The following is a 27,686-nucleotide window of genomic DNA, read 5'->3' on the forward strand; positions in this document are numbered from 1 at the left end:
TCATTGGCAGTTACACCACATCTTCTTTTTTATATTGATATTTTTTCGACATTTCACACTTGTTGACACGGTATTTTCGATCTTTTTCGCCAAATGAATTTTAAGTTTGCCTTAGACATCTGTTTTTCAGCAACCTCTTGTATACTATAAATCAATATTTTTTACCAATCAATGCCAGTATATATATACTGTATATGGTTTGTCTATAATTTTATATGTTGACACTTTAAAGTAAATTTTATGTCTTATGTTCTAAGGACTTTATATGAAGTCAAAAGACATGGAACATGATATTAGGAAATACGAGAGAATGTTTACATGAAAACCATACTTGAACTCTAGTTACAATAAATATTTACATATTGTCATACAAAATAAAACTAGCAAAACTAGTCATATATATAGAGATCAACTTACGTGTAAGTTACCTAGTTTCTCCTCCTCTTATGGTATGCTTAATTCCTTTAAATAAAATTATCATTTATATTAAAAGAACACGAACAGTTGATGTTTTGTCATATAACAATAGAGTCACAACAACTTGGCGCCATTTTGTTATCATAAACAGTCTTCGTCTTTCAAATGCTTTAATTATATTCGATGAATTTAGGAAATGTTAAACGTTTAAGTGATTTTTATATTTTAAGCGCCTTTATGATTTACATTTTGTCTCTAAAGTGCTTGAATAATTGTATCACTTTTAGATTATTTTGTTCTTTAATAATTAATGTTTATTTACAGCTACAATAAAAAAATATGATATATTGATAATTTTATTTATACTACTTGGACAATTCCGGAGTCATATAGTACCTTTAAAAAATGTTTTTTTTTCGATCAAAAACGCTGCGGCACCATATGTGTTTCTTGGACTTATTCACACCCAAAGGTGTTGAACTTTAATAATTTGGCAATTTTGTGTACGTAATTGTTTTAATAAAAACGCAGGACCGAAAAAGGCTACCATTGTCGCCTACGTAAATAATTACTTCATTATAACCTATAGCAAAATGATGATTTTGGGATGTTTTTTCATGTGGACGATATATTTTATGAGGGGACTTTTTAAATCAATATGTGTCTGGTCAGTAAACTGTACAAGAAAAGATTTGGCATTCACAATATACCTATAGTCTATTTCAAATTTTTACTATTTTTATTATTTTTCCGAGGGGTGGGTATGTTTAACCCACAGTTAAACAATAATCCCTGTACAGATTGTTTATATCATTATGTTCTATCATTTCTCATTAGTTTACCTATATTTAGGCATATCAGAAAAAGGGGGCACGGTGTTCCTGATGTTCTGTGTGAATTTTTCCATTTTCATTGCTTGTTAGTCGTAAAAATACCTCCTAAAATATGAAAATTAATTTAAAAATCAGGGATAACACATTTTTCTACACTGTGTCGTCGATTTGAATATGCTATAGAATGTGCACAGAAAACTTACAAAGGCAAGTGTAGATATGCATTGTAGTCTCCTTATAGTCTGTTTCATGAAGTATGGTTTCGCCGTTTTAACTGTTTTATTATATACTTGACGAAAATATACTAAACTTGCCACGAAAAGCGTATCACCAGCTTCGATTCTAGCATTGGATCTGAATATACATTTTTCATAGCATATCCAATTGTAGATGCTGTCAAACTGAAATTAAGTGTTGGTAAAGGTACCCGAGTCTGCAAAAAAAAAGTGTTTTTTGTGATTGGGGGTACCTGTAAAGAAAGTCAGTTTAAATTTTTCACGATCGTCTCTGTGTCGCCAAATTTTGCATAATAGCAGGAAATAGGCATAGCTATCGATATATATGAAACATGTTTGATTTTAATTCAGTTTGCGTCCGTATAGGTTAAAAGGAAGTAAATACGGACTACGGGCGCCACCTAGATTTCACATCCAACATACTAGCTAGAAGTAAATTATTTTTTCTGCTGCCCTGTTAATTAGAAAAGAAAATTGAAACAGTAGGAAATGAACGTCAGCCACTCGTGTAAATATATCAAGAATTTTTTCGGACAATTCTATGTGATTAAGACAGTTATCGGCGTAAGATTAAGCAAAGGGTATGCTTCATTTATACTACTTGGACAATTCCGGAGTCATATAGTACCTTTAAAAAATGGTTTTTTTTCGATCAAAAACGCTGCGGCACCATATGTGTTTCTTGGACTTATTCACACCCAAAGGTGCCCAAACAGAAAATTAAATGAACAAATTGCTTTCAAATCGTATTCAAATCTCTTTCAAATCATAGTTCTGTAATTTGTTAGTACCATTTGCTTGCGATTCATTAAAGAAATTATAAACAAATCAGAATTCGCCAAATTCCCAAAACTGATTTCTTTGTGATTTCTTTCAAATGTATGATTTGTTAGCAATTTGTTTCTGTTTTTGTGTGATTTCTTTATGATTTGTTTACCTAGAATATCGTATGAAACGATTTCAAAAAGATTTGTTAACTTTATTCGCTAAAATTGTGTGATTTCGTTTTGATTTGTTTACTTGGAATATCATAGAAAATGATTTGAAAATGATATGTTAACTTTGTTAGCTATCATGGTGTGATTCATTGATGATTTGCTACAATGAAAACAATGTTATTGCATTCAGATTTTCTGGGTTTGTCTTTATCTCTGACTTCCGGTTGAGGTCAAATTCAAATTTCAAATACTGTTCTACATTAACTGAACAAAGAAGGTTGCAAGATGGAGAGTAAGATATACTATCGATGTTGACAGTGGTAAGTATCTTGGTCATTAACTTATTGTTTCAGGAATTCAATTGTAAGTCAACTATTCAAACATGTCAAAGGTGTTAAACTTTTATATTCGGAAACTGTGCATTTCAATATCTCGTTATGTGTACTGTCTGGATAAATTTTCAAAAAAAAATGTGTAAAAGACATGTAAACAGAACGAGACGAGCAATTAAAGAGTAGCTTCCCGAGTCAGCAGACAATATGCACTGGCAAGTTTTATGTTTAAATTTTTCATGATGTTGACTGGTTTGGTATAAAGCTGTAGCAGATTTGGATCCAGACTAAGACCCATCCCTACTAGTATTCGATATCCTTCATTATAACCCATATTGTGTGTTTAAAATATTCAAAGGATTTTATGTGTTTTAAAATGTACAGATAACTGTGTTATAAACTAATTATCGGTCTCTTCCAAGTGCTCCTAGACTGGAGGGATTTACATAAGAAGAAGAAGAAGAAGAAGAAGAAGATGGCGTCGTCAAAGGACGTCAGGTCAGCGGCAGGGAAAAGACATGATATTGGTCTTACTGAATGTAAAGACTTAAACGAACTGGACTATGTAAGTTTTTACTTGAACATTTTGTATATGAATGTAAACATTTCGTATTTTTCTTCAAATCTCAACAGTATAATCACGGGTATAATCATAATTTTATGCTCATACGATGCAGTCCGACCACATAAGACTTTGCAGCTTATTAACATAGAACTTGCATCTAATTTGATATTTAACATTTTGATATATGAATCGATTGACTGACAAATCTATATTGTGTGTGTTTATCTCATTTCCCATAAAATGTCTCCGATTAATTTTAAAATCAACAAAGTGGGTCGTGAAAGATATTCAGTCATTTCGTACCATAACCATTTCGTACCATTGCCATTTTATACCCAAAATTACCATTTCGTACCATGCATTTGCCATTTCGTACCATGAACATAAACCATTTCGTACCATAAAAGGACCATTTCGTACCACATGGAAAAATGCTTTACCATTTCGTACCATATGGAAAAAATGCTTTTCCATATCGTACCATATTATGGAAATAATTCTTTACCATATCATTATGCTTTACCATTTCTTACCATGTTGGAAAAATGTTTTTTTTTGTACCATATGACTTGTTCATGAGAAATATATTAGAAATTACATGGGAATCTTGTTTTTATGTTAATATTGGTTTTTATATTTACTAAATAATTTCGTTTAAATAAATGTTTTATATACTATTTATTTTAGATATCAATTCCCATATTTATATGAATTCATAATAAATTAATCATCTGTTATTTTTTTTTTACGAATATGATAGGAATAATTAAGAATTAGATGGTAACTTCAAATGGTGCAATTAAGCTATGTGTTTGGACCGTGTTTATCGCTAATTATTTATTTTTACTCCAAAATTTTGTTGTTAATTAAACAACAAAAGAATAATCATCAGCATATGCTTTTATAGTCATTAAACGTTGTTTTACCAGGAAATGCAGAGAAAGGGGCACAAGCTAACATTCAGTGTTCTCCCAAGGATTTTTGGATAGCACCATGGTAGCGCGTGACAAGTTGGATAAACGTGTTGACTTTTGTGACGCGTCGTGTCGTTTTTTTATGGTGTTTTTTTCATAATATGGTTATACCCATATTAAAGGTTTGTTTTTGCATCCTTTTTATTGTTTTCTTCTTAACCCTGTTCTAAGTTTGACATTTTCTGATTTAATAATTGAAAAGCAACAAAGATTTTATATTATTTATTCAAGTTGAAGAATAATAAAACAAGATTTAATACATAACATATGACAAGCACTAAGGAAAGTTACTGTTGTTTTCAAATTTCCAAGTGCTCACTGATTAAAGGCTAATTATTCTTTACTTTCTATATAAAACATTTAGGCATAATAACTAAAGTTAAATTAAGGCAATTTACAGCAAATAAATAACTAGTAAATAAAATTATTTCATTTCACAAGAAGTTTTATTCTTATTTAATTTCAATAAAAAAAATACTGGAAAGGTTTATATTAAAACTAAGAAAGGAAGGAAAGGATACCTTTTTTATCTTGTGTAATAATTTAAAAAATACTTGAAAAAATTATATTAAAACTAAGAAGGAAGGGATGGACACCTTTCTTATCTTGGGTAATTATTAACCAGGGATTGGTCTTCTGTCAATCACTGTCTATACAAAGTTAATAACAATTTTAAATAACAAGGGATGTTGGTGGGGGCTTATCTCGCCCTTTATTTTACAATGATCTAGTTGGTTTTTTCCGACTTTAAAAACTTGGCTCCGACATTGTGAGTTTGATTCCCCAATTTTCCGTATCTTATCAGATTTATGTCAAGTGAAGCTTGGACCACGTGCTCCATAAAGAATCAAAATATGTATGATCCTTAAAATTATTCTCAATCCAACAACGTGTGTACAACAGTCGGCACTGTTTGTGTACAAAGGTAAATTTGCCGGTGTCACTGGTCAACGCTTGGGTGGTGAGTGAAGCCATAAAATTATAATCTCCAGTCATAAATTAATCCAAAATCAATTAAAACATAAAGGAATTCTGTTACAAGTGATAATCAAGTGATTAATTCCAATCAACAAGTTTCATCAGGTAAACATCAAGGTGCAGCTCAAACAACGCCCGGAATTTTAGACCGTGTATAAAATCATACCGATTTACGTTATTTCGAATACAATGTCCGGAAAAATATAGCACCGCGGTCAAAAATTATAGCACCGCGGCAAGACCGATAGCACCGCGGTCAAGAAATATAGCACCGCGGGGCCGCGGTGCTTTAAGGCCTTGGGGAGAACACTGTAACATTTATCATGAAGCAAGCCACAAATTTGTCTGTTCGCATTAGAATTTGCACCTTGTTTTTGTTTTCTTATTTGATAAAAAAGCATGTGAAGTATAGACATCAATTACATGCACCCAATCATATAACAAAATAGCTATAAAATCTTTGATGTGGTATGAAATGGCATACACATAAATTTCCTATATATATGGTACAAAATGGCAAACACTTAAATTTCCTATATGGTACGAAATGGTAAACAAATAAATTTTTGGTATGGTACGAAATGGCAATTTGATCTCCCATGTTGTACGAAAAGGTTACCATTATGGTAAAAAATGGCTTTCTTATAGATTTTGTGTATGGTACAAAATGACATACATATATGTCTTCTTTAACTCTTTATCTACCACTGACCGATATATACGCGGTTTTTATCACTGTTCTACTCGCAGTGACTGATTAATCCGCTTGCAAAATCTAGCGTGTATTCCCATTAACTGATATGTCCCCTGTAAACAAACACATGCGCAATCCCATTGACGGATATTTCCGTAAAATATACCACTGTTAAAACTCTTTAGATTGTACAAGAACATTAGGGAATCCCGAAATGAACCAATGAAATTCGGTTTAAGAAATGAATAATCTTTCGAATGGTATATTCCTTTTCTGACACAGGTAGTTTGTGTACATTACATTTTGTTGTTTTCAACACGTGTTTGTGTATGCAGAAAGCAATTGAAACAATAACGGATTAAAATGAGCTTCATTCTTTGAATTAAACAATGGAGATGAAGAATTTGAAACTTAAACGCAGTCAGATATCATCTAAAGTGAAATTATAATTGTATGGAGTCTCATTATATTGTCTGAGGCGGAAAAAATCAGGTACCCGAACAAAATAACGAGGCATTGACATATTCCACACAGTCAATGAATTTACACTTCCATTTGGGGCATTTTATAATATTTTAAATAACAAGAAAGAAATAGATTGAAGGCATGTTATATATTTTGATTTTATATATATTTAAAACGAAAATATAAGAGCATTTTTAACACAGTTTTAAAACATTTCGCCATGCAAATTATCTCTGGTAGTTAGCCTACAAATCAGCTGCAGTAGTTATCTAATCCGCAGCGTGTAGTAGTGAGATAAGAAGTTAAGGTATGAAACTTAGTCTTTAAGGTTTATGTACCCTTATTTAGGCCTGTGAGTTCATAAAACTTAAAGTGCGATAATATGGAAATAGAACAAAATACTAGTAAAAAGACGGTACCATTTTGCGCATATTAACTTAGGAAATTTCATTCACTGCAATACTTATCAATTTTTTCAGTTTATTTGATAGAAAATGAGCATTTTGTGTTCAATTTGGCCAAAATTTTATAAAAATTCCCCAGACTTTATTACAGGGATTTTTAAAAGGTAGTGCCTTTTAATGGTATTGGAATAATCCATTTTAGGTTAATGAATAATGCATGAATTAGGTCTAACCATGATTTAGGTAAATAACTCTACTCTCATTTAGTGAATGCTATAAAAATTTGTAATAAAACATTGATACTGAATATAATAAATTGAACTGTGTCGTGTTTATGGTTTTTAATCCTTTGATGAAGTTGTGTTTTTAAAGTAAAGAGGTCAATTCCTCAACTGCCATAGTCTCGCAGAAGTCCGCATGAAATATTCCCCTTTTTTATTTGATATTTCAACCTTAAGTGGCTGTAAAAACCTTGTCAGTTGTTCATGATATGTTGAAAAATTGACTAAATAGATAAAACTGTCAAGATTTAGACCCATCGTTCATGGAAATTCAATTTGGTTTTATTTTATTCTTGACAAGTAATTTGCATTTATACATCAAAACACCAAAATCTTCCCGAATAAGAGGAACTGCTATATCGTATTGATTGTCACCTGATTTGTTCTTCGGGTATTCGACGAATCCTAAAGATCTGGTATTTCCCGCCAATTTCAAACCGACTCACCGCAATGAAAAATATAGTCAGAAGATTTTTGTAAAAATATGATGCAATGAATTGTATAGATTTAAGTAAGTACGAACAATTTGGTAATAATATTATTTTTGAAAGGATGCGAATTGGTAATTTTCTAATGAAGTAATTGATATCGCAAGATTTATGTAAATATTTTGGGTGTCGTGCGCAGTAATACGTATTTACGATCCAAAATGGAGATTGATCATTGAGAAAGAAGGAGACACTGTTTGCATCTGATATTTTTCCAAGCTCTTTTATATGCCTGATAGCGATTACAAAGGCACATTAACGATCTTGTAGAAAGAATCGGAATACACATCTTGTAAAGAAAGAAACGGCTTTGGACGAAGTTCACACGTGTAAATGTTGAGTAGATAATTCAGAGGGGGGAGGGGTCCTGATCCAGTAATCCCGGGCTTAACATGAAATCCTGATGACCCGAATACAAAGAAATTTCAATCCCGTAACCTCGGCCTTGAAAATGGACAATCCCGGAGTCCCGATAAAGGTCCGACCCCCCTATTTATGAACTTAAGGTTCATCTTTACACTTTGTCAAAAATGGCTGTGTTTACATCACAGAGTTCGCGAAATCTTTTTTTCCCTGGTGGTCCTTGAAGAAAATCTACTGGTCCTCACTATTAACTCTATTGAAAAATACTAAAATTGTGTCAGTCCTATACAAAATTTTGGTGGTGAAATCCTGAGGACTGACACTTTTCACGAACTCTGACATCATAAAATTTCCTCTGAGTACAGAGAAAACTGTACAATCTAAAAATTTTTAAAGCCTGGCAGCACCTAGATCTATATTTCTTGCATCCATTTTGTCATTTAAAATGTTAAAATCTTTTATGAATTTTGCTGAACATTTTCTTTCCTTTCCACAGAAGATGGAAAAATAAAAAACCACCTAAGATTTAAATGATACAGTCCACTAATTTTGTTGAGTAGATTTCTATTGTCCTATCATTCATGCAAAAAGCATGCTACAATTTACAATCATTACCTGAGGGGACAGACCTTAAATAATTATCATTTAGGATCACCTGTGGTGGTATCGGGTCCGTTCGCGCCCATAACATGTTCGCACCCTACACGTTCGCGCCCCACACGTTCGCACCCTGGGTTCTTTCACGCCCTATTTTTAATAAGTAGATTTTGTATAATGAAAATTGTAATTTTATATTTATCCTTTATATAAATAAAAAATAGTAATTCTATTTCATATTTTGTTTTTTGGTGGATAGCTGATTTATATTCAATGGTAAAATTATTTAAATGATTACTGTTAATTGGTATTTAAAAAGTTAATTTGTTATTATTATATGTTTGAAAATTAGGATTGTTGTTATAGCCAGCTTTGGTGTTAAGTAAAACAAGTAGTTAGCTTGGTATGAGTAAAATAATGAAAGATATTAAATGAAAAAAAAAGATGATTGTTTTAACAGCTTGGTTCCTTTGATCTCATTTGTTTTTAGACAATTAAGCATCATGATATAACATATGTTTGAAAGCTGTTCTGTAACTAGCTTCTGCCTTTCTTTTACAAGTCGAATTATTCATTTCTTCAAAATAATTCACAAGACTCCTTTTAGAATGACACTTTATTCTAAAACAATTATAACAAAATATTATCTATATTTTATAGCAATACACTGACTGAAATACGATTAGAATTATCTTTAAAAAGGGCGCGAACGTGTAGGGTGCGAACGTGACTGGGAGCGAACGCGGAAATGTTTAGCCAAATCCACAATAGTTTCATATTTTCTTAAACAAAAAATTAATACAACCTTTGTATATCTAGGTGCTGCCAGGCTTTAAAACTTTTTAAATTATACAGTTTTGTCTGTACTCAGATGTAATTTCATGGTGTAAACACAGTCATTTTTGACAAAGTGTAAAGATGAACCTTAACTTTTTTTCTCTTTTAATATCTTTATATTTTTTTTTTTTCTTTTTAGCAAGTTTTAATAATAATAGATGGAAAATGTTGGCATTCTGATACTTTAGTGGCCCAAACCCATAATTTCATAAAGAGCTCTACTAAACTATTCTTAACCCGTTACCCTAACCTAAAACATAGCCATAAAATTGAGAATGGAAAACGGGAATGTGTCAAAGAGACAACAACCCGACCACAGAACAGACAACAGCAGAAGGCCACCAACAGGTCTTCAATGCAGCGAGAAATTCCCGCACCCGGAGGCGTCCTTCAGCTGGCCCCTAAACAAATATATATACTAGTTCAGTGATAATGAACGCCATACTAAACTCCACACATGCTCCTTAACTCTAGTATAGGGACCCTTATTTGGCTTAAAGTAAAAGAAAGCTGAAATGTTTCTGTAACTTGTAAGCATGTCTGTATGGTACATTGTATACATGCTATCACAAAGTGGTTGGGCCAAGTAACAATTGTAACTACTTGGCCATTCTCGCTACACAGTACAATATAAGTTATTTCTTCGTGCAACCAGAAAGGCTGAGTTGTTCCAATTGGGCCAAGTAAGTTTTACAAGCCATTAGTAATTTTAGAATTTTGTAAAGCCTGTAGATATTGGGTAGTCCAAATAATTATCACGTTCACAACCATGTAATATGGACGTTGGGAAACTAAATTAGTCATTTTTCAGCAAACCTACGAAAAAAGGTAACAAGTCAGTGGCGGTTCCAGAAGTTTTCATAAGGGGGGGGCTCGCTCCAGTCATGCTTCAGTGATTCCCTATATAATCAACCAAATTTTTCCCTTGAAAGGGGCAAGGGGCAAGTTTTGTGTAATTAATCAACCCAGATTCCTGAAACTTTTCATTTGTTGAAGTTGTGCAAAAGCTATTATGGAGTGGAATTATTTCTTTATTGTTTCCAGACTTGGAAACTATGTAAATTTTATTGTAATTATCTCCTCATACAGTTCAATTAAGATTCTAATACAAACATTACTATAACATACCGGCCATTTGAGACTTTGACCCATTTTTTGCTCACCTTTCTTTAAAGGAAATGTGAGCTATTGCCATCACTTGGCGTCCGTCGTCGTCATCGGTCTGTCTGGTGTAAAATATTTCAAAGATCTTCTCCTCTGAAACGTAACATGTAGAACCAATTCCAACCAAACTTAAGCTGAATGATCCTTGGGGTTTCTTGAATAATGTTTTGTGTTTTATTTTCTGTTATTTTCTTGAATATTATAATAGATAAAGATAAACCGTAAGCAGCAAAAATGATCAGCAAAGTAAGATCTACAAAATGTTAATGTGACCAAAATTGTCAATTGACCCCATAAGGAGTTATTGTCCTTTAATGACAATTTTACACATTTTGTTCATCATATTAGCTAACTTTTAGTCTTATAAAAAACCTTCTCCTCTGAAACTAGTGTACCAAATTCAACCAAACATAAACTGAATTATCATTAGGATGTCTTAAATAAACTAAAATAAGCTAAAAATGTTTATAGGTTATGGAATTCCTTTTCGCAATATTTGATGTTAAAATAATGGCTGGAAAGGCTTTCTCTGACTTTTACCTTATTTTTAGCATTAGTATTATTTGGGTCTGAAATCATAAGAAAGGAAATCTACAATCTGCTTAAATTTTGTTAATGACCTTTTATAAGCTATTTGAAGATTTCTATGAAAAGAAAAGTGGGTGTTATGGGGCAAAATATTTAACCCTGTATCTTAGGGAAAAACCCAAGGAGTCCAAACATTTGACAAAAATTTCCAAAACCTCACCTAAGTACATCCTTAATTGAAACGTGAATTTCTGTTTATTGAACATTTTTGGAGTTATCCGTTTGGAAAAATTGACACTCAAAATATGAATAAAATTAGTTTTAAAATGCTAAACATCTTTTGCAGTCATGTTAGCTGCTCTGCATAATTTGGATCACTTCACAGACTTTGTATTGGGATACCCAGTGTATTTTCCTCCTGTTTTGCAGTTACATTGTATCTGCAAGATATTTTAAAAAGTTCTAAGGTATACATCATATAAATACTAATACATATTTTATTATCAGACATATTTTGCTTTCAGGCATGGAAGGCAAATTACAATCAAAGAGCCTTGCTGCTCAGGATATTATGCCTGAGCCATTCAAAAGACAAAAAATGTTCAATGTCACAGTCCAGTACAATTGAAAGTGTAAAATTTTTTTCCAAAGAAAAGGAACAGTCTGAGGCTTCATATCTGATGTATGATTGTTATAATTCCTTCCATCAACTATCCTTGGATAATTTTTATAAATATATAGACAGTTTTTTAAAATCGTTTGAGAATTCTGAAATAAGTGAGGATTATTGGAAGGAGATTGTTAACTGCTTGGAACTCTTTGACTATAAGTATGAAAAAATTGAGGGAGTAGAATTCTGGTCATCTGAAAAAAGTCCAAAGACTGATGAGGACTTGGTAGAAGCATTTGGAAAGATGTCTTTAGGTAACACATATTATTAATTTAGTTTTGTTTTCAAGATGGTTGGGGTTCTTAGGTCGGATGTCTACAATTGGTTTCCAGACAATAACTGAAAAAATATACATCCGATTCACATTATTCGAACAATATTCAATAATGATTCATTTTTTGGGAAAAGACGGAAGTCTATTTCCTTACACTGCAGCTCAGGTGGATTTTGCTTTTTCCACTTGCCCACTGTGGGCAGCCCACCTGTGCCCACTCTAGCTATATTCTCTTTGTTTTGAAAAATATTAAATACAAATGCTTATCTGCTTATTATACAGGAATAATATATAGGAATCACCCTGTCCGTCCGTCTGTCTGTCTGTCTGTCCATATGTCTTGTATGCGCAACTCCTCCTTAACGGATTGACCAATATTGACAAAACTTTATACAGTTGTAGTACACCACCTGAGGATGTGCATAAGGTAAAGATATTTCTGGTCTGAATTATTTCAAGGGAGACAATTGAATTTACTTAGTTTTAATATAGCAATAAATGGCAACAGGTCTTGTAAGCCCAACTACACTTTAATTGACCAATTAATATTGATGAAACTTTTACACAGTTGTTGTACACAACATTAGGATGGGCAGGAAGGAGGATATATCTGGTCAGATTTTTTTTCAAGGGAGATAATTGAACTAAGTTTGTTTAAATATCACAATATGTGGCAATAGGTCTTATAAACACAACTCCTCCTAAAATGACTAGAAATATTAATGAAACTATGCACAATTGCAGTACATGACCAGAGAATGTGCATTACGTAAGATATTCTTGGTATGGAGTATTTAAAGTGAGATAATTAACTTATTTATCTAAATAAAGTTATTTTACTGTTTTTCACACACTAACTTAAAAAATGCAAAGAGAGATAACTCTTAATCATTATTATTTATTTTAAAGTATATTCCTTTTATTTAAAGTCATTAAGGCCATAGTTATTATAGTTTTAGTTTTACGAAATTTTTTGACAAAACCAATGGGTAGGAGGATGAAAAAACTAAAAAAAAAAAACCTGCTGCTGCTGCTGATTTTTTTTAATACCAACCATCAATATCAAAATTTTTTTTTTATTTCACCAGGAGATTTTCTCCTAGTGTAACAACTATTTTTTTTATCTTGACAAGGTTTGAATTGAAAATCAATGAACAACTTACTAAATCACCAATAGCATAAATTTAGATTCTTTCATGCAGCTATGAACTAAAATTTATTTATTTTTTGCATGAAAAACACTGGGTCGGAGGAGAAAAAAAAATAAAAATCAACATTTTTAATTTTATTTTTTTTCCTATTTTGCAAAAATTAGGGTAGGAGGGTTCGTAAAACTAAAAATAAAAAAACTACGTCCTAAAAGTGGTGACATTTTCATTTTGTGTCAGAAACCTATGCTGTGTTAAATATTTAATCACAATCCAAATTCAGAGATGTCTCAAGCTTGCCTTAAATATGGAATTGGGGTATCCTTAGTGAGTTTACTCACAGTTTTACGCAAAACTCTCATATGCTAAATACTATCCACACTAATCTGTAACCACTCTTGTTTCAATTGAATGTATTTGCAAGTCTTTTGATAAAACAAAAGAAAGTTGGTCCAAATCAGGGTCCAAAATTAAACTTTGTTTGATTTCATCAAAAATTGAATAATTGGGGTCTTTGATATGCCAAATCTTACTGTGTATGTAGTTGTGTGGGTGTTGCACTGTTTGACGCATTACAAATTTTGGAATTTCCGTATGTGTTGCAATGTGGCTCATTGCCATATATGGCACCCGATAGATGGCACTCTCATTAGAATTTAAAATTTGGGAATTCCAATATCGGCACTTGTGCATAAGTTGTGGACGACAAAGCAAGTGTATGCTTAATTTTTGGTCCAGTTTGGTCCTGTTTTCAAATTGGTCTACATAAAGTCCAAAGAGTCCAACATTAAACTGAGTCAAGTTTGATTTTAACAAAAATTGAATTCTTGGAGTTGTTTGATATGCTAAATCTTAACATGTACAGTACACACAGAGAGGATGTAATCTCATACTCCCAACACTGATTCTGGTGTAACACAGTGTCATATTGTGAAACACAGATTTCTCTCCCAAAAAACACCAAGTAATTACTCCCATCTCGGAGGGTTTTATGACCTGTTGATTGCAGGTAAGAGTAATAAAAATCAACAAAGCATGACTGCATGGTCTGACAGTGACATAATTACAGGTCAACTATTCTCTCACTTCTTCCTATTTCAATCATTTCCTATTTAGTTTTATTTCTGAAAGCACTAAAAAAAGGTTAACGAAATGATTTTTAAAATTTTTATACAAATATGTATTTTTAGATTGGAAAATTATTTACATTCTTTCATAATCTCATAATCAAGAATGGCAACTTGATATTTACAATAAGTTGTATTTATAGTCAGTTTAAACATATAGATATTAGTATATGTACATGGTTTAAAAAATAATAGTAATGATACAAAAAAAAATAATGAATAAAATAAAATAATGTAGATAAATTACATATATATATTATATTTATATAATCTTCCTTTATTTCTTATCATTTAAATTTAGAAAAAAGGATTGAATAAATTCAATTAAAATATATGTCTTTATTTTCTATTAATAATACTCCACTTACAGGTGATGTTTTGTTTGTTTTTGTATGTTTCTTAGGTATGAAAAACCCAACACTGTCAGAACAAATGCTGAATATAATTTTAATAAATAAAGTTGTACAGGATTCTTTAATAAAATTAGATTATAATATGTCTCTGATTAAATTTAACAAATCTCACACTTTTCATCATTTTTGTGACTGTTATTTAATGACAGGAAACACAAGAAATGTTTATTGTAGTCATCAACTACTGGCACACTTCAAAGGTAATCATAGCAATAAAAATCATGTTGTTGGGAGAAACCACACCAAGGTAATAAACAATTAAGGAGTTTTAGGGAGGAATTACTCCAAGTTTCTCCCAATTTCCTCCCAAGATTTGGAGAGAGTTGCTGGAGTTTCTTGGTGTGACACCAAGTTTTTACACAGTGTAGGGAGTATGAGATTACATACTCTCTGTGTGTACTGTACTTAGATTTTTTATTGTGGGTTGTATTGCGCAACAGCATGAAATCTTCAATTGAAAATAAATTCAAATCATTTAACCAATTTCAAGTTCTTTAACTACATTTATTCTGTGACAGAAAACTATCATGTGTCAAATATTTAATTAAAATCCAAATTCAGCCTCTATCAAGCTTGAATATTGTGTCCTTATTTGCCCAAACTGATCAGGATTGGACCTCTGCGGTCGTATCCAGCTGGGTCTGTCCATTAAGCCATGACATAAAATGGGACATCATAGTTATATTTTAGAATGTGACACAGGTTGAAAAAAAAAATTGATTCAGAAAAAGGATATACCAAAGCATCCAGAAAAATATAACAGAAGATAGTTTGACTATTACAAAATTGATTTTGGACGCCTTCTTTTACCAATAAACATTTGTAACATATGTGACATGTCAAATATCCATTTTTAAAAGAAATATTTATGAAATCTTCTACACTTTGAAAGCTGAGTCAACAATGATGAGAAACAAAAGTAGATGTCATTTAAATTTAAACAATTAGCCAAATGAAGATGGGCAATGATATTGTTTTCACTTCTTCATTATAGCATATGTGACAGATATTTTGGCAGTTGCTTTATTATTTGTAAAAAAATCCTCTCAAAAGTATTGCCATAAAGGAACAATTTTTATTTTATAAATATAATGGAAATTATATTTGTAACACAGGTTTAATGAAATTATGAAGGAAAAAAAAAAGCCATTTTTCCCAAACATATGTGACTTGACATTTTGACATCTTGTATAACATGTGTGACTTTTTACAACATTTATATTTATCTTTTGATTTTCTACTTCAAGTTAATTGAAAAACTAAGTAATTAAGTTTGGATATTTATCCTAAGATTTTTATGCCCCACCTACGATAGTAGAGGGGCATTATGTTTTCTGGTCTGTGCGTCCGTTCGTTCGTCCGTCCGTCCGTCCGTTCGTTCGTCCGTCTGTCCCGTGTCAGGTTAAAGTTTTTGGTCAAGGTAGTTTTTGATGAAGTTGAAGTCCAATTAACTTGAAACTTAGTACACATGTGCCCTATGATATGATCTTTCTAATTTAAATGCCAAATTAGAGTTTTGACCCCAATTTCACGGTCCACTGAACATGTAAAATGATAATGCGAGTGGGGCATCCGTGTACTATGGACACATTCTTGTTAGTTTTGCAATTCAATATGATATGCATATTTATTATTTATAATCTAGTATTTAATATCACAATATTTATGATGTTCTACTTCCATTCTGTAATATTATAAGAGACCCCATTCTAAATCTAATAAATTATACACAAATAGGACATATCAATGCAAATGAAACACAATGTACATGATATAAGAATGTGGTAATCGGAGGAGCATTTTCCTGCTATGAACTAATGTACTTTCAATATTGTCAACAGTGTAAGAAACTTATTGAGAAACTAATCTTGTAGCAAACATTTTGATCTGTATATAAGAGAGTCAGAATATACGAAAGGGAGATTCAAACTCATAAGCCAAAAACAAACTGACAATGACATGTCAAAAAACTAAAGAAGTTAAAAAAACAAAACAAAAGTCTAAAAAACACAACATAAAAAAACTAAAGACATGACGAATTTTGGAATCTGAAATCATCTTTTTTGTCGTAAAGTTTAGTTCTCAACTGACCTTCAATGTCAATGTCCATATGTGTCTGTCCCTGTTGTCATTTGTTGCTGTTTATCATATTTTTTTTTTTATACCCCCGCTTTGAAAAAGGGGGGTATACTGTTTTACCTCTGTCTGTCAGTCAGTCCGTCCATCCGTCCATCCGTTCGTCCTTCCGTCCCATAAATATTTTCGTTGCATTTTTCTCAGGAACTACATTTCAAGGATTTCTGAAATTTGGTTTCAAGGTTTATTAGAGTGAGCTATACCGTGTGATGCATTTTCAGATTCATCACTCAACAACTTCCTGTTTACCGAACACTTACATCATTTTACACATGATAGCCAAGTTGAAAATTTTTGTCACATTTTTCACAGGAACTATACATTACAAGGATTTCTGAAATTTGGTTTCAAGGTTTATATGAGTGAGCTATACCGTGTGATGCGTTTTCAGATTCATCACTCAACAACTGCCTGTTTACCGAACACTTACATCATTTTACACATGATAGCCAAGTTGAAAATTTTCGTCACATTTTTCTCAGGAACTACATTACAAGTATTTCTGAAATTTGGTTTCAAGGTTTATATGAGTGAGCTATACCGTGTGATGCATTTTCAGATTCATCACTCAACAACTTCCTGTTTACCGAACACTTACATCGTTTTACACATGATAGCCAAGTTGAAAATTTTTGTCACATTTTTCTCAGGAACTACAGTAACATTACAAGGATTTCTGAAATTTGGTTTCAAGGTTTATATGAGTGAGCTATACAGTGTGATGCATTTTCAGATTCATCACTCAACAACTTCCTGTTTAACGAACACTTACATCATTTTACACATCACTCAACAACTTCCTGTTTACCGAACACTTACATCATTTTACACATGATAGCCAAGTTGAAAATTTTCGTCACATTTTTCTCAGGAACTACAGTTACATTACAAGGATTTCTAAAAACTTATCATTTTGGGGTCCTTTGCAACTTGCCGTGTGGTGTTGGCTTTTGCTCCGTGTTGAAGCCATAGGGTGAACTAAAATTGCTATTAACTTCAACATCAGTTGATCTCTGGTGGAGAGTTGTCATATCTGCAATAGTACCACATCTTATTTTTCTATGGCAACAAACGGTCTGTTTAAATAGTTTTATTAGTCCCCTACTTAGTCCCCTACCAACAAAGTTGGAGGGGACTTTAGGTTTGCACTCTGTCCGTCTGTCCGTCCGTCTGTCTGTCCATCTGTCCGTCCGTCCGTCAATCCATCCGTCCGGCAAATCAGCTTTCCACACTTTTTTTCGTCATGCTTTAAGATATTGGTTTGATATTTGGTATATAGTACAACCATGACAAGTTACAGATCAAGTTCTTATTTTGTTGCGGTCGGATGATTTTTTGCAGAGTTATGGCCCTTGGACTTAGAAAAATCACATAAGTAATCAGTTTTCCTTACTTTTTTTAACCATGCTTTAAGATATTGGTTTGATATTTGGTATATAGTACAACCATGACAAGTTACAGATCAAGTTCTAATTTTGTTCCGGTTGGATGATTTTTTGCAGAGTTATGGCCCTTGGACTTAGAAAAATCACATAAGTAATCAGTTTTCCCGCACTTTTTTTAACCATGCTTCAAGATATTGACTTCATATTTGCCATATAGTTTAACCATGACAAGTTATAAATCAAATTTGAATTTTGTTACGGTCTGATGATTTTTTGCAGAGTTATGGTCCTTGGAAAAATTCACTCAAATAATTGGTTTTCCACATTTTGTTTTTTAGCTCACCTTTCCTAAAAGGAAATGTGAGCTTTTGCCATCACTTGGCATCCGTCGTCGTCGTCGTCCGTCGTAAACTATTTCAAAGATCTTCTCCTCTGAAACTACTGAACCAATTCCAACCAAACTTGAGCTGAATGATCCTTAGGGTATCTAGAATAAAGTTTGTGTTTTATTTTCCATTTCGTCAAAAAACATGGCCGCCATGGCTAAAAATAGAACATATGGGTAAAATGCAGTTTTTGGCTTATATCTCTTAAACTAAAGCATTAAGAGCAAATCTGACGGAGTAAAAATGTTCATTAGGTCAAGATCTATCAGCGCTGAAATTTTCAGATGAATTGAAAAACCAATTGTTGGGTTGCTGCCACTTAATGAAATTTTGCAGTTTTTGGTCATTATCTTGAATATTATTATAGATAAAGATAAACTGTAAACAGCAAAAATGATCAGCAAAGTAAGATCTACAAATAAGTTAATATAACCAAAATTGTCAATTGACCCCTTAAGGAGTTATTGTCCTTTAATGACAATTTTACATAATTTGTTCATCATATTTGCTAACTTAAAAAAATCTTCTCCTCTGAAACTACTGAACCAATTTCAACCAAACTTAAGGTGAATGATCAGTAGGGTGTCTTTAATAAAGTGTGTGTTTTAGTTTGCATTTCGTCAAAAAACATGGCTGCAATGGCTAAAAATAAAACATAGGGGTAAAATGCAGTTTTTCGCTTATATCTCAAAAACTAAAGCATTTAGAGCAAATCTGACATGGGTAAAAATGTTCATTAGGTCAAGATCTAACAGTGCTGAAATTTTCAGATGAATTGAAAAACCCATTGTTGGGTTGCTTCCACTTAATTGGTAATTTTAAGGAAATTTTGCAGTTTTTGGTCATTATCTTGAATATTATTATAGATAAAGATAAAACTGTAAACAGCAAAAATGATCAGCAAAGTAAGATCTACAAATAAGTTAATATGACCAAAATTGTCAATTGACCCCTTAAGGAGTTATTGCCCTTTGAAGACATTTTTCACAATTTATTTTTTTGTTGGCTTACTTTAAAAAATCTTCTCCTTTGAAACTGCTGAATAAATTTCAGCCAAACTCAGGCTGAATGAGTTTCAGAGTATCTAGTATAAATTTTATATTTATTTCCTTGTACGTCAAGAAACATAGCCTGTATGACTAAAATAGAACATAGGGGTAAAATGCATTTTTTTGCTTTTGAAGAAGATATGATCAGATTCAAGAATATTTATATATTAAATTGAAAAGCCAAAAAAATCATTGATGAAAGATTTAAGCAAAAAATTTAAGGTGAGTGATTCAGGCTCTTGAGAGCCTCTTGTTTTGCAAAGTAATGGTCCTTGGAATTTGATTTTTGGGAACAATGAATTTTAACTGGTAGGGGACTATGTATTGCCATGCAATACTCTCAGAATGCTGGATACTATCCATGCTGGTCTGTGTCCACACTTGTTGTTTATCAATAACATGTGTGATTATTGACAACATCACATATGCCCATTGCTTCTAGTTTCATGAATAAAGTTTATAATAACGTCAAGATTCAATAACGTTTTTTAATTTAATTATAATGAACCAAAGAAATAAATATTTCTATTTGTAAGTACCATCGGGATATGATAAGCTTCAAATGTTCATACATGATTGTTGACAGCACCATCATCACATATGTTACTATTAAGTGATAACAATTTAAATACATGATTTTCGGTACTGATTGAAATTCCAAGTTACAGATGAGAAATCTTCACCAAGTTAAAAAAATAATTCTAAAAAGAATTTTCTGCATGTATCCCAAAGTGGCAGTAACATGCAATCTAAAACAATTGTGATGTTTGACTTTCAATATTATATAATCACAAAAGAAAAAATGTCAAACAGTCAAATCACAAATGTGCACATATCCTAATGAGGTCCTTGTGGTCTTATCATACTTTGGTATTTGGGAACAGACGTATATTCTCTGTTTTCAAGAACTACATATTTTTAAAGGATATCAAAACAGGTATAAGACAATTTATTCTCGATTTCATGTTCATTTGTGATAAATTGTTCATATGTTATAATGCTGTGAAGTGTTGACGGACAAAGTACAATTGGCAAATCTCGGCAGATTCCTCTACCCTACGTTATCATAATTGTATATAACAATGCAGTGATGATGACTTTCAATATAAGCAATTGTCCTTAATAATGACTCCTGTAAACAATGGATAACAATGAAAGTGAAATGCACATTTGTTATCCTTAATGTTGACGGACATTTGAAAGAAGTTTTTTTTCTTTCTTTTTTTCTCTCATAGAAGAATTAACAGGGGCAATATAATCCAAATATGAATAGGTCAACTATAAAGGTCCTTGTTTTCATATACATTAACTTTCAACTGACAGCTGTTATATGCATTACAAATATTTTTCTGTAAATATAAATTTGACGGACAGTAATCACAAATGAACTGCATATTAAAACATTAAAAATCACCCATTTTCACCAATTAAATTCACAAAACAAGTAGTTTACGACAAAAAACACACTATTAAGAACTAGCTGAAATGAATAAAAACCATTCACTTTATATTTTTTCAACATATTTTTAATCTTTTACTTGGTGATGTATAATTTGTCCCATTTTAAAAGGGCAAAAATGAGGCCTTTTTGAAATATAATCTTTATTTAAAAAAAAGTTGACAGCCTATCAAAATATAATTATTCATACTATCTCTTCATTATATAAGCAACATGTTTGCCCATTTTGCAGCATTCAATTGCTTCTTACAAAAAAATATTATATGTTTTCCCTGCTATACCACTAAAGCACTGTGTAAATGGACTGACCCAGCTGCGCTCGGCAAAGCACATTTTTATTTTTAAACAAGCAACTTGTTTTTCTCACCTATCCATATAAACTTACAGCATGTTTTTCCCCTACCTGTAAGGTCCATATTACCCCATGTACAAGTCAGGGAAGGAGGATATTTGGTCAGTGGATACATCTTAGGTATTAACCAACTGGATGATTATATCAGTACCAAAATAAGGTGACCTTGCCCTACATTTTTGTTATAACACGCTTTGCAAAGAAAGGGAGCAGTGGTAGGAGGGGATTAAAGCTGTTGTTTACTACTCCTCCATTTCATGCATTTCTTTATTATATATATTTTCAGAACAAACAGCATATGTATCAGCATTTGTGCAAGCATTACGGACTGATATGAAGAACGGCCATGCTAAAATGTGGATAGATGAATTGATAAAAATCCTTTTGAAATGTGTCGGTGCTGATGGGTCAGCTGACGTAAGTGGTTTTGCTCCAGTTCAGTATGACAACACCAACACTGTCATGGAAATTGTTTTTGGTGATTTAGATAATTCAATTACTCAGATGGAGTATAATGCAGAACCCTATTTTAGCAGTTCATTCAGTAATTCTTCATCTTTAGTAAGCAGCCTTTCATCTTTAAATCTCGAATCAACAAGATTAACTGAAGCAGCTGATTTAGCACCAGAAGTACATCCTGTACATTTATCACAACCACACAAGAAAGTTGTGCCAGATTTTTGTGTTGCCCTTCCAGCCTTTCCTGGTATGTTCCCATTAGTATTTGAACTGAAACCTGCCTATCAGGAGTCACATGGACTTGTTCAAAACATTCAACAAATGTTGTCTAAACTGTTCTTCCAAGATATTGTTTTTGGCATTGTTGTCTCACCTAGATCATTTCAACTATCAGTTATTATAAAAAAGGATAAAGATCTTCATTTTGCAAGTACACCCAGTATGACATTTAGAGGTATTCAGAATCCACCAAAACTTGATTTGAAAGAGTTAAATACAATGTGTACCTTCATATTCAGAGTCTTAAAATGGGCCAGGAAATCAAAATGCATGATCAAAACCAAAGACAGCTGTGAGTTGGAGAAAAAATCTGAAAAGTCACTATGAAAACTTAAAGTCATATGAAACGAGTTGTAGAAAAAAAAGTTGAACATGATTTTTTTAACTAAATAGTAAGTTTATAGTATAAAACTTTTATCCATACACTTGTTTTTGTGAAAACTCTTATATTTCAATGTAAAACTTCATGAAATGTACGGCTTCTGAATTATTTACTTCCAGTGAGTAATTGTTCCGAGATTCACCGAATGCTTTTCGGTATGCATGATTTCTCTCGTAAACAATGTGAAAGCCGTTACTGCGCAAGTAAAATTGAAAGTGAAAGTAGATAAATCAACACAGCTTAATTGTCACACTAATAAAGCACGTGATTTTTTAGCACGCTTTTGTCAATTGTTTGTCAATATTAACGTGTCGGAGAACATCGGAAGGTTTTCTCGGACTTTAATAAGCAAAGATGGTTTCCATATAAAATCAACGAACACATTATTTTGTTTGTAAATTACACGTTACAGACTCAATATAAAAAGTGAAAATATATTACAAAGGTCTTAGTTTAGTGTATGTGCATGTATTGGACGAATAATTTAGTGAACATAATTTTTTCCACCAACTCGTTTCATATGACTTTAAGGTAGATGAGGTGTATAGATTTTTCTGAAACTTCTTTAAAAGACCTCTGGGTCAATTTCTTTCAACTTTAAAAATCTGGGGGTCACTGGTCTTTAATAATACATTGAAATTAACAGAAATAACAGTTTTTTATATGGGTTTATTCTATATATATAGGGGAGAACTTATTTTTTCTAATTGAGAAATATTAGATGACAGAATTTGTTTAACTTCAAGGGGGAAATAATTTCAAAATATCAAATACAAATGGAGAGTAACAGGCCTTATTTTCTTGACAAATTAAAATAAATATGATTTTTCCTATCAAATTCAATTTAATTACGTGGGGTATTTTCCATTGATTTTAGAATTATTTTTTTTTTCGAAAGCTTAAAATATGCTAAACAACACTTATTTAAAAAAAGAAGAATCAATAAATTTCAAGAATAAAATATTCTGTTTCATTTTAATTATTATCATAAAATATTTCTAAACAAATTTTTTTTCAACATGCGCAGCAGAGATGCTCAGAAATAAACATCCCATCTACCTTAATTAATCACTGATGCCTTTCACAGATATTTGTTTTTCAGTTGTGACACAAGCAGTTGATAACAACATTCTGTTATCTACTTGTTGTGTGCAAGGTAAGGGGGGAACCTCTAGTTAGGTTCGATGGACTTTCACTAAGTTTAACATCTGAGGTCTGATTTCAGCTTTTAATTGATGAAGAATCATGTAAAATGGTACAGGGATGTATCTTGGGATGTCCTATCCTTCCTACATTAACCTAGTATATTTTGAAAATCATATCCTTCCTTGCATGATTGTCCATTGTAAACTTCTTTAAAAATCCACGCACTGGCAGGATTTTTAGGAAACTTGGTTCTGATGTTCCTAGGGGTACATGTATCTAGTTTGATTCTTCAAAAAGATGGCAGCCATGTCTAAGACTTACTGACACCTGTGTTTTATGCTCCCAGAACTGAAAGTTGGGGGGCATATTGTTTAACTCCTGTCCATCCGTCTTTCTGTCTGTCCGTCCCATTATAGGTATAGAGTCATTCCTGATAACTCCTCCTACAGTTTGTATGATAGGAAGTTTTCACTTTGCTGGCTGTTTATACATATATTGAAGGTGTGCATGTGGTCAGGGTTTTGATTTTTATTAATATTTGCTCTTTTTGGAGATAGTTGAACCAAAGGGCCATGTGAGCTTATGCCATCACTGCGTCTGTTGTCATCGTAAACTATTTCAAAGATCTTCTCCTCTGAAAATATTGGGCCAAATACTTCCAAACTTTAACTGAATGGTCCTTAGGGTATCTAATTTGTAAATTGTATCCGAACTTTTGATCCTTCAACAAACATAGCCACGGTGGCAAAAAATAGAACATAGGGGTCAAATGCAGTTTTTCGCTTATATCTCAAAAACTAAACCATTTAATGCAAATCTGACATGGGTAAAAATATTCAATACTGGTCAAGATCTATCAGCCCTGAAATTTTCAGACGAATCTAACAATTCATTGTTGGGTGGCTGCCACTAAATTGGTAATTTTAAGAAAATTTTGCAGTTTTTGGTTATCTTGAATATCATTGAAGATAAAGATAAACTGTAAACAACAAAAATGTTCAGCAAAATAAGATCTACAAAAAAAGTTTGTATGACCAAAATTGTCAATTAACATCTGAAGGAGTTATTATCTTTTAAAGACAATTTTACACTATTTATTCATCATACTTGCTTAAATTTTAAAATCTTCTCCTCTGAAACTACTGGGCCAAATACTCTCAAACTTTAACTGAATGTTCCTTAGGGTATCTTATTTGTAAATTATGTCTAAAGTTTTGATCCATCAACAAACATGGCTGCCATGGCTAAAAATAGAACATTGGGTCTAATGCAGTTTTTAGCTAATATCTCAAAAACTATAGCATTTAGAGCAAATTTAGCACAGATAAAATCTATCAGCCCTGAAATTTACTGATAAATTCAACAACCCAATGTTAAATTGTCAATTTTAAGAACATTTTGCAGTTTTTGGTTATTATCTTGAATATTATTGAAAATAAAAATAAACTGTTAACAGCAGAAATGTCCGGCAAAGTAAGATCTAAAAATAATCAATATGGCCAACATTTAAATGGTATTTTAAAGCAAAAATAATAATTGATGAAAGGTTTAAGCAAAAGGTTACAGGTGAGCACCTCCTTATTTGGAGTATATACTTGCATAAGAGGTGCTGGCATTTCCAGATAACTCGATCCTCCTACAGTTTCAATGCTAGGAAGTTTTCACTTTGCTGGCTGTTCATACATATATTGAAGGTGTGCATGTTGTCAATTGACATTTAATTTATTCAGGGTTTTGATTTTTGTTAATATTTGCTCTTTTGGGAGATAGTTGATCTTTGTCATTTTTGGAGTATATACATGCATAACAGGTGTATAACATTTCCTAAATAAGACTACATCTGTGGGGACATCATCTGTTTCACTTGAACACAATAATATCTCAAAGAAAGTCCTACATTGACATCAGAGTGGAGTGTGGGGACATATCACTTTGTCTAGTCTGATATAGTGTTAAAATTGTTTTTCGTCCTGATCATGCATGACATATTTGTTGCTGGATGTTAAGCAAACATCATTTAATCAATTTTATTCACATATGTGTTAAATATGTTTTTCTTCCTTTTTAGGATGTTTATATGACTTCTATGATAAATATGAATTTTTGTATAGGAGAAGCCAATGAATTATATATAAATAGGCAGGTGTTGCATCAGATTAATTTGTTGTAAAACTTAATTTGAATAAGTTTATGTTACTATGTTGTTGATGTTTACTTTATTGATTATGTTGACTGATTTTTTATAATTTATATGTAATTATTATATAAATATGTTCATATACACACAAATAAATAAATTGTATGCTTTATTAGGGTTTTGTTATTGTGACAAAATAATTCTACAAGATAAAAATGAGATAGTATATTAGTAGTCACGTGTTGTACGGAACGAACAGCTAATGAATAAAACGATCTCGGAAGACTTTTGATTTCTCAGAAACTGTATTGCAATCTAGAACTGTATTGCAATCAAATACTACCATACATTAAGCTATTTTATTGGTACATGTAATAAGTTCTTCTCCACGTTAAACAAATTTAAAAAAAGAAGAGAATAACGAGTAATGTGCATGTCATTTAAGAAAATGTATGTCAAAAATGTCTAAACCAGTTAAAAAGTTAAAAACGGTTGCTTGATAAGTTAAATAATTGTATTTTGATACAGTCATAATGCGTTATTACCTTTGTTTTTTTCCAACGAACCGTACTGTAAATTTAGGAAAACGCACAACGAACATACACAAAAATTTCAACGAACCATACAGTAAACAAAATTATGAAGTTATCAATTTTACAAAATTCATAATGATTACAATAAAATGAACAGGTCTAGTATATTCTTGAGAAAAATATGCTTTATGCAGGCATATAAGTTTTTATCTAGAGTTATATGTATTCAATTTTAAGGCATATTTATGGCTGTTTTTGGATGTTTGTTTGTAAACTTAAGTGCGTTTTTCAGAATGTCATTTTCAGGTTGAGTTAAAATGGAATTGAAAAACATATATAGTTAACTGAACATGTAAACATTGTGTACAACACAGTTTTGTGTTTAAATTTTGTACATACATGGGCTTATTTTCAATATAGAATATCTACTCTCATCAACTTGTTGTTGTTCATCGCTTCAGAACGCACAACGTCCGGAATCAACTGTATGTCGGTTATACCCTGTGTATACATTGTAATTGATAAAAAAGGTATCTAAGTGACCATATGTTCAATAGTTAAATTTGAATAATTGACCTCCCCTTTTTAGGAGTTTTGTATTTTGATTGGTCAATTATTTAGGTATACATTAAATGATTTGTTCAGATTGAGGAAGAATTAGGATAGAGGAAAACTTGCTAGATTGTTGAGGATAATGAACTTTGTGTAATTCGAAGATTTTATAATGTAGACTTTGATCACATCATGGTGACTTAATTGTGAATTCCTATATGACTTGTGTTGTAAATATGAATGCTATATCTATTTGAATAATTAATATACAATCATCAACTTTGTGTTTTATTGACTTGATGTGTTGAATACTAAAGGAAACAAGACTATGCCTTACCTATGCTCTACCATCATAATTCAGAGTTAGTTCCCCTACAAATTAATATGATCAGAGTTGGACTGCAGACAATAACAAAGCTAGTTCCCCCCAATTTGTTAACATGCGCAGCAGCTCGGTCATATTTATATCACTCTTATAAGTCCCCTACCAACGTAGTTGAAGGGGACTTTAGGTTTGCACTCTGTCCGTCCGTCCGTTAATCCGTCTGTCCGGCAAATCAGCTTTCCACACTTTTTTTGTCATGCTTGAAGATATTGGTTTGATATTTGGTATATAGTATAACCATGACAAGTTACAGATCAAGTTCTAATTTTGTTCCGGTTGGATGATTTTTTGCAGAGTTATTGCCCTTGGACTTAGAAAAA

General features: G+C 32.0%; 2 protein-coding genes across 6 annotated transcripts in view; one reads left to right on the plus strand and one right to left on the minus strand.

Annotated features, from left to right (window-relative positions):
• Nucleotides 1–27,686, minus strand: part of LOC127721949 (OTU domain-containing protein DDB_G0284757-like) — a 269,632-nt gene that overhangs the window by 167,638 nt on the left and 74,308 nt on the right. The gene's annotated exons all lie outside the window — the stretch shown is intronic.
• On the plus strand, nt 3,221–27,260 carry LOC127721947 (uncharacterized). The gene is made up of 3 exons (XM_052228795.1): nt 3,221–3,321; nt 11,619–12,018; nt 21,780–27,260. Exons 1-3 carry the CDS (start codon nt 3,232–3,234, stop codon nt 22,556–22,558), a joined length of 1,269 nt encoding a protein of 422 aa, XP_052084755.1. The 5' UTR covers nt 3,221–3,231; the 3' UTR covers nt 22,559–27,260.

Source organism: Mytilus californianus, unplaced genomic scaffold (assembly GCF_021869535.1).
Source record: "Mytilus californianus isolate M0D057914Y unplaced genomic scaffold, xbMytCali1.0.p SCAF_12, whole genome shotgun sequence".
NCBI classification, from domain to species: Eukaryota; Metazoa; Mollusca; class Bivalvia; order Mytilida; family Mytilidae; genus Mytilus; species Mytilus californianus.

Excerpts from the sequence above, each read along its gene's own strand:
- LOC127721947 (XM_052228795.1), top strand. The coding sequence starts at position 3,232 with ATGGCGTCGTCAAAGGACGTCAGGTCAGCGGCAGGGAAAAGACATGAT. Across the intron at positions 3,322-11,618 it reads ACTTAAACGAACTGGACTAT|GCATGGAAGGCAAATTACAA; the intron begins GTAAGTTTTTAC and ends TTTTGCTTTCAG. Across the intron at positions 12,019-21,779 it reads ATTTGGAAAGATGTCTTTAG|AACAAACAGCATATGTATCA; the intron begins GTAACACATATT and ends ATATATTTTCAG.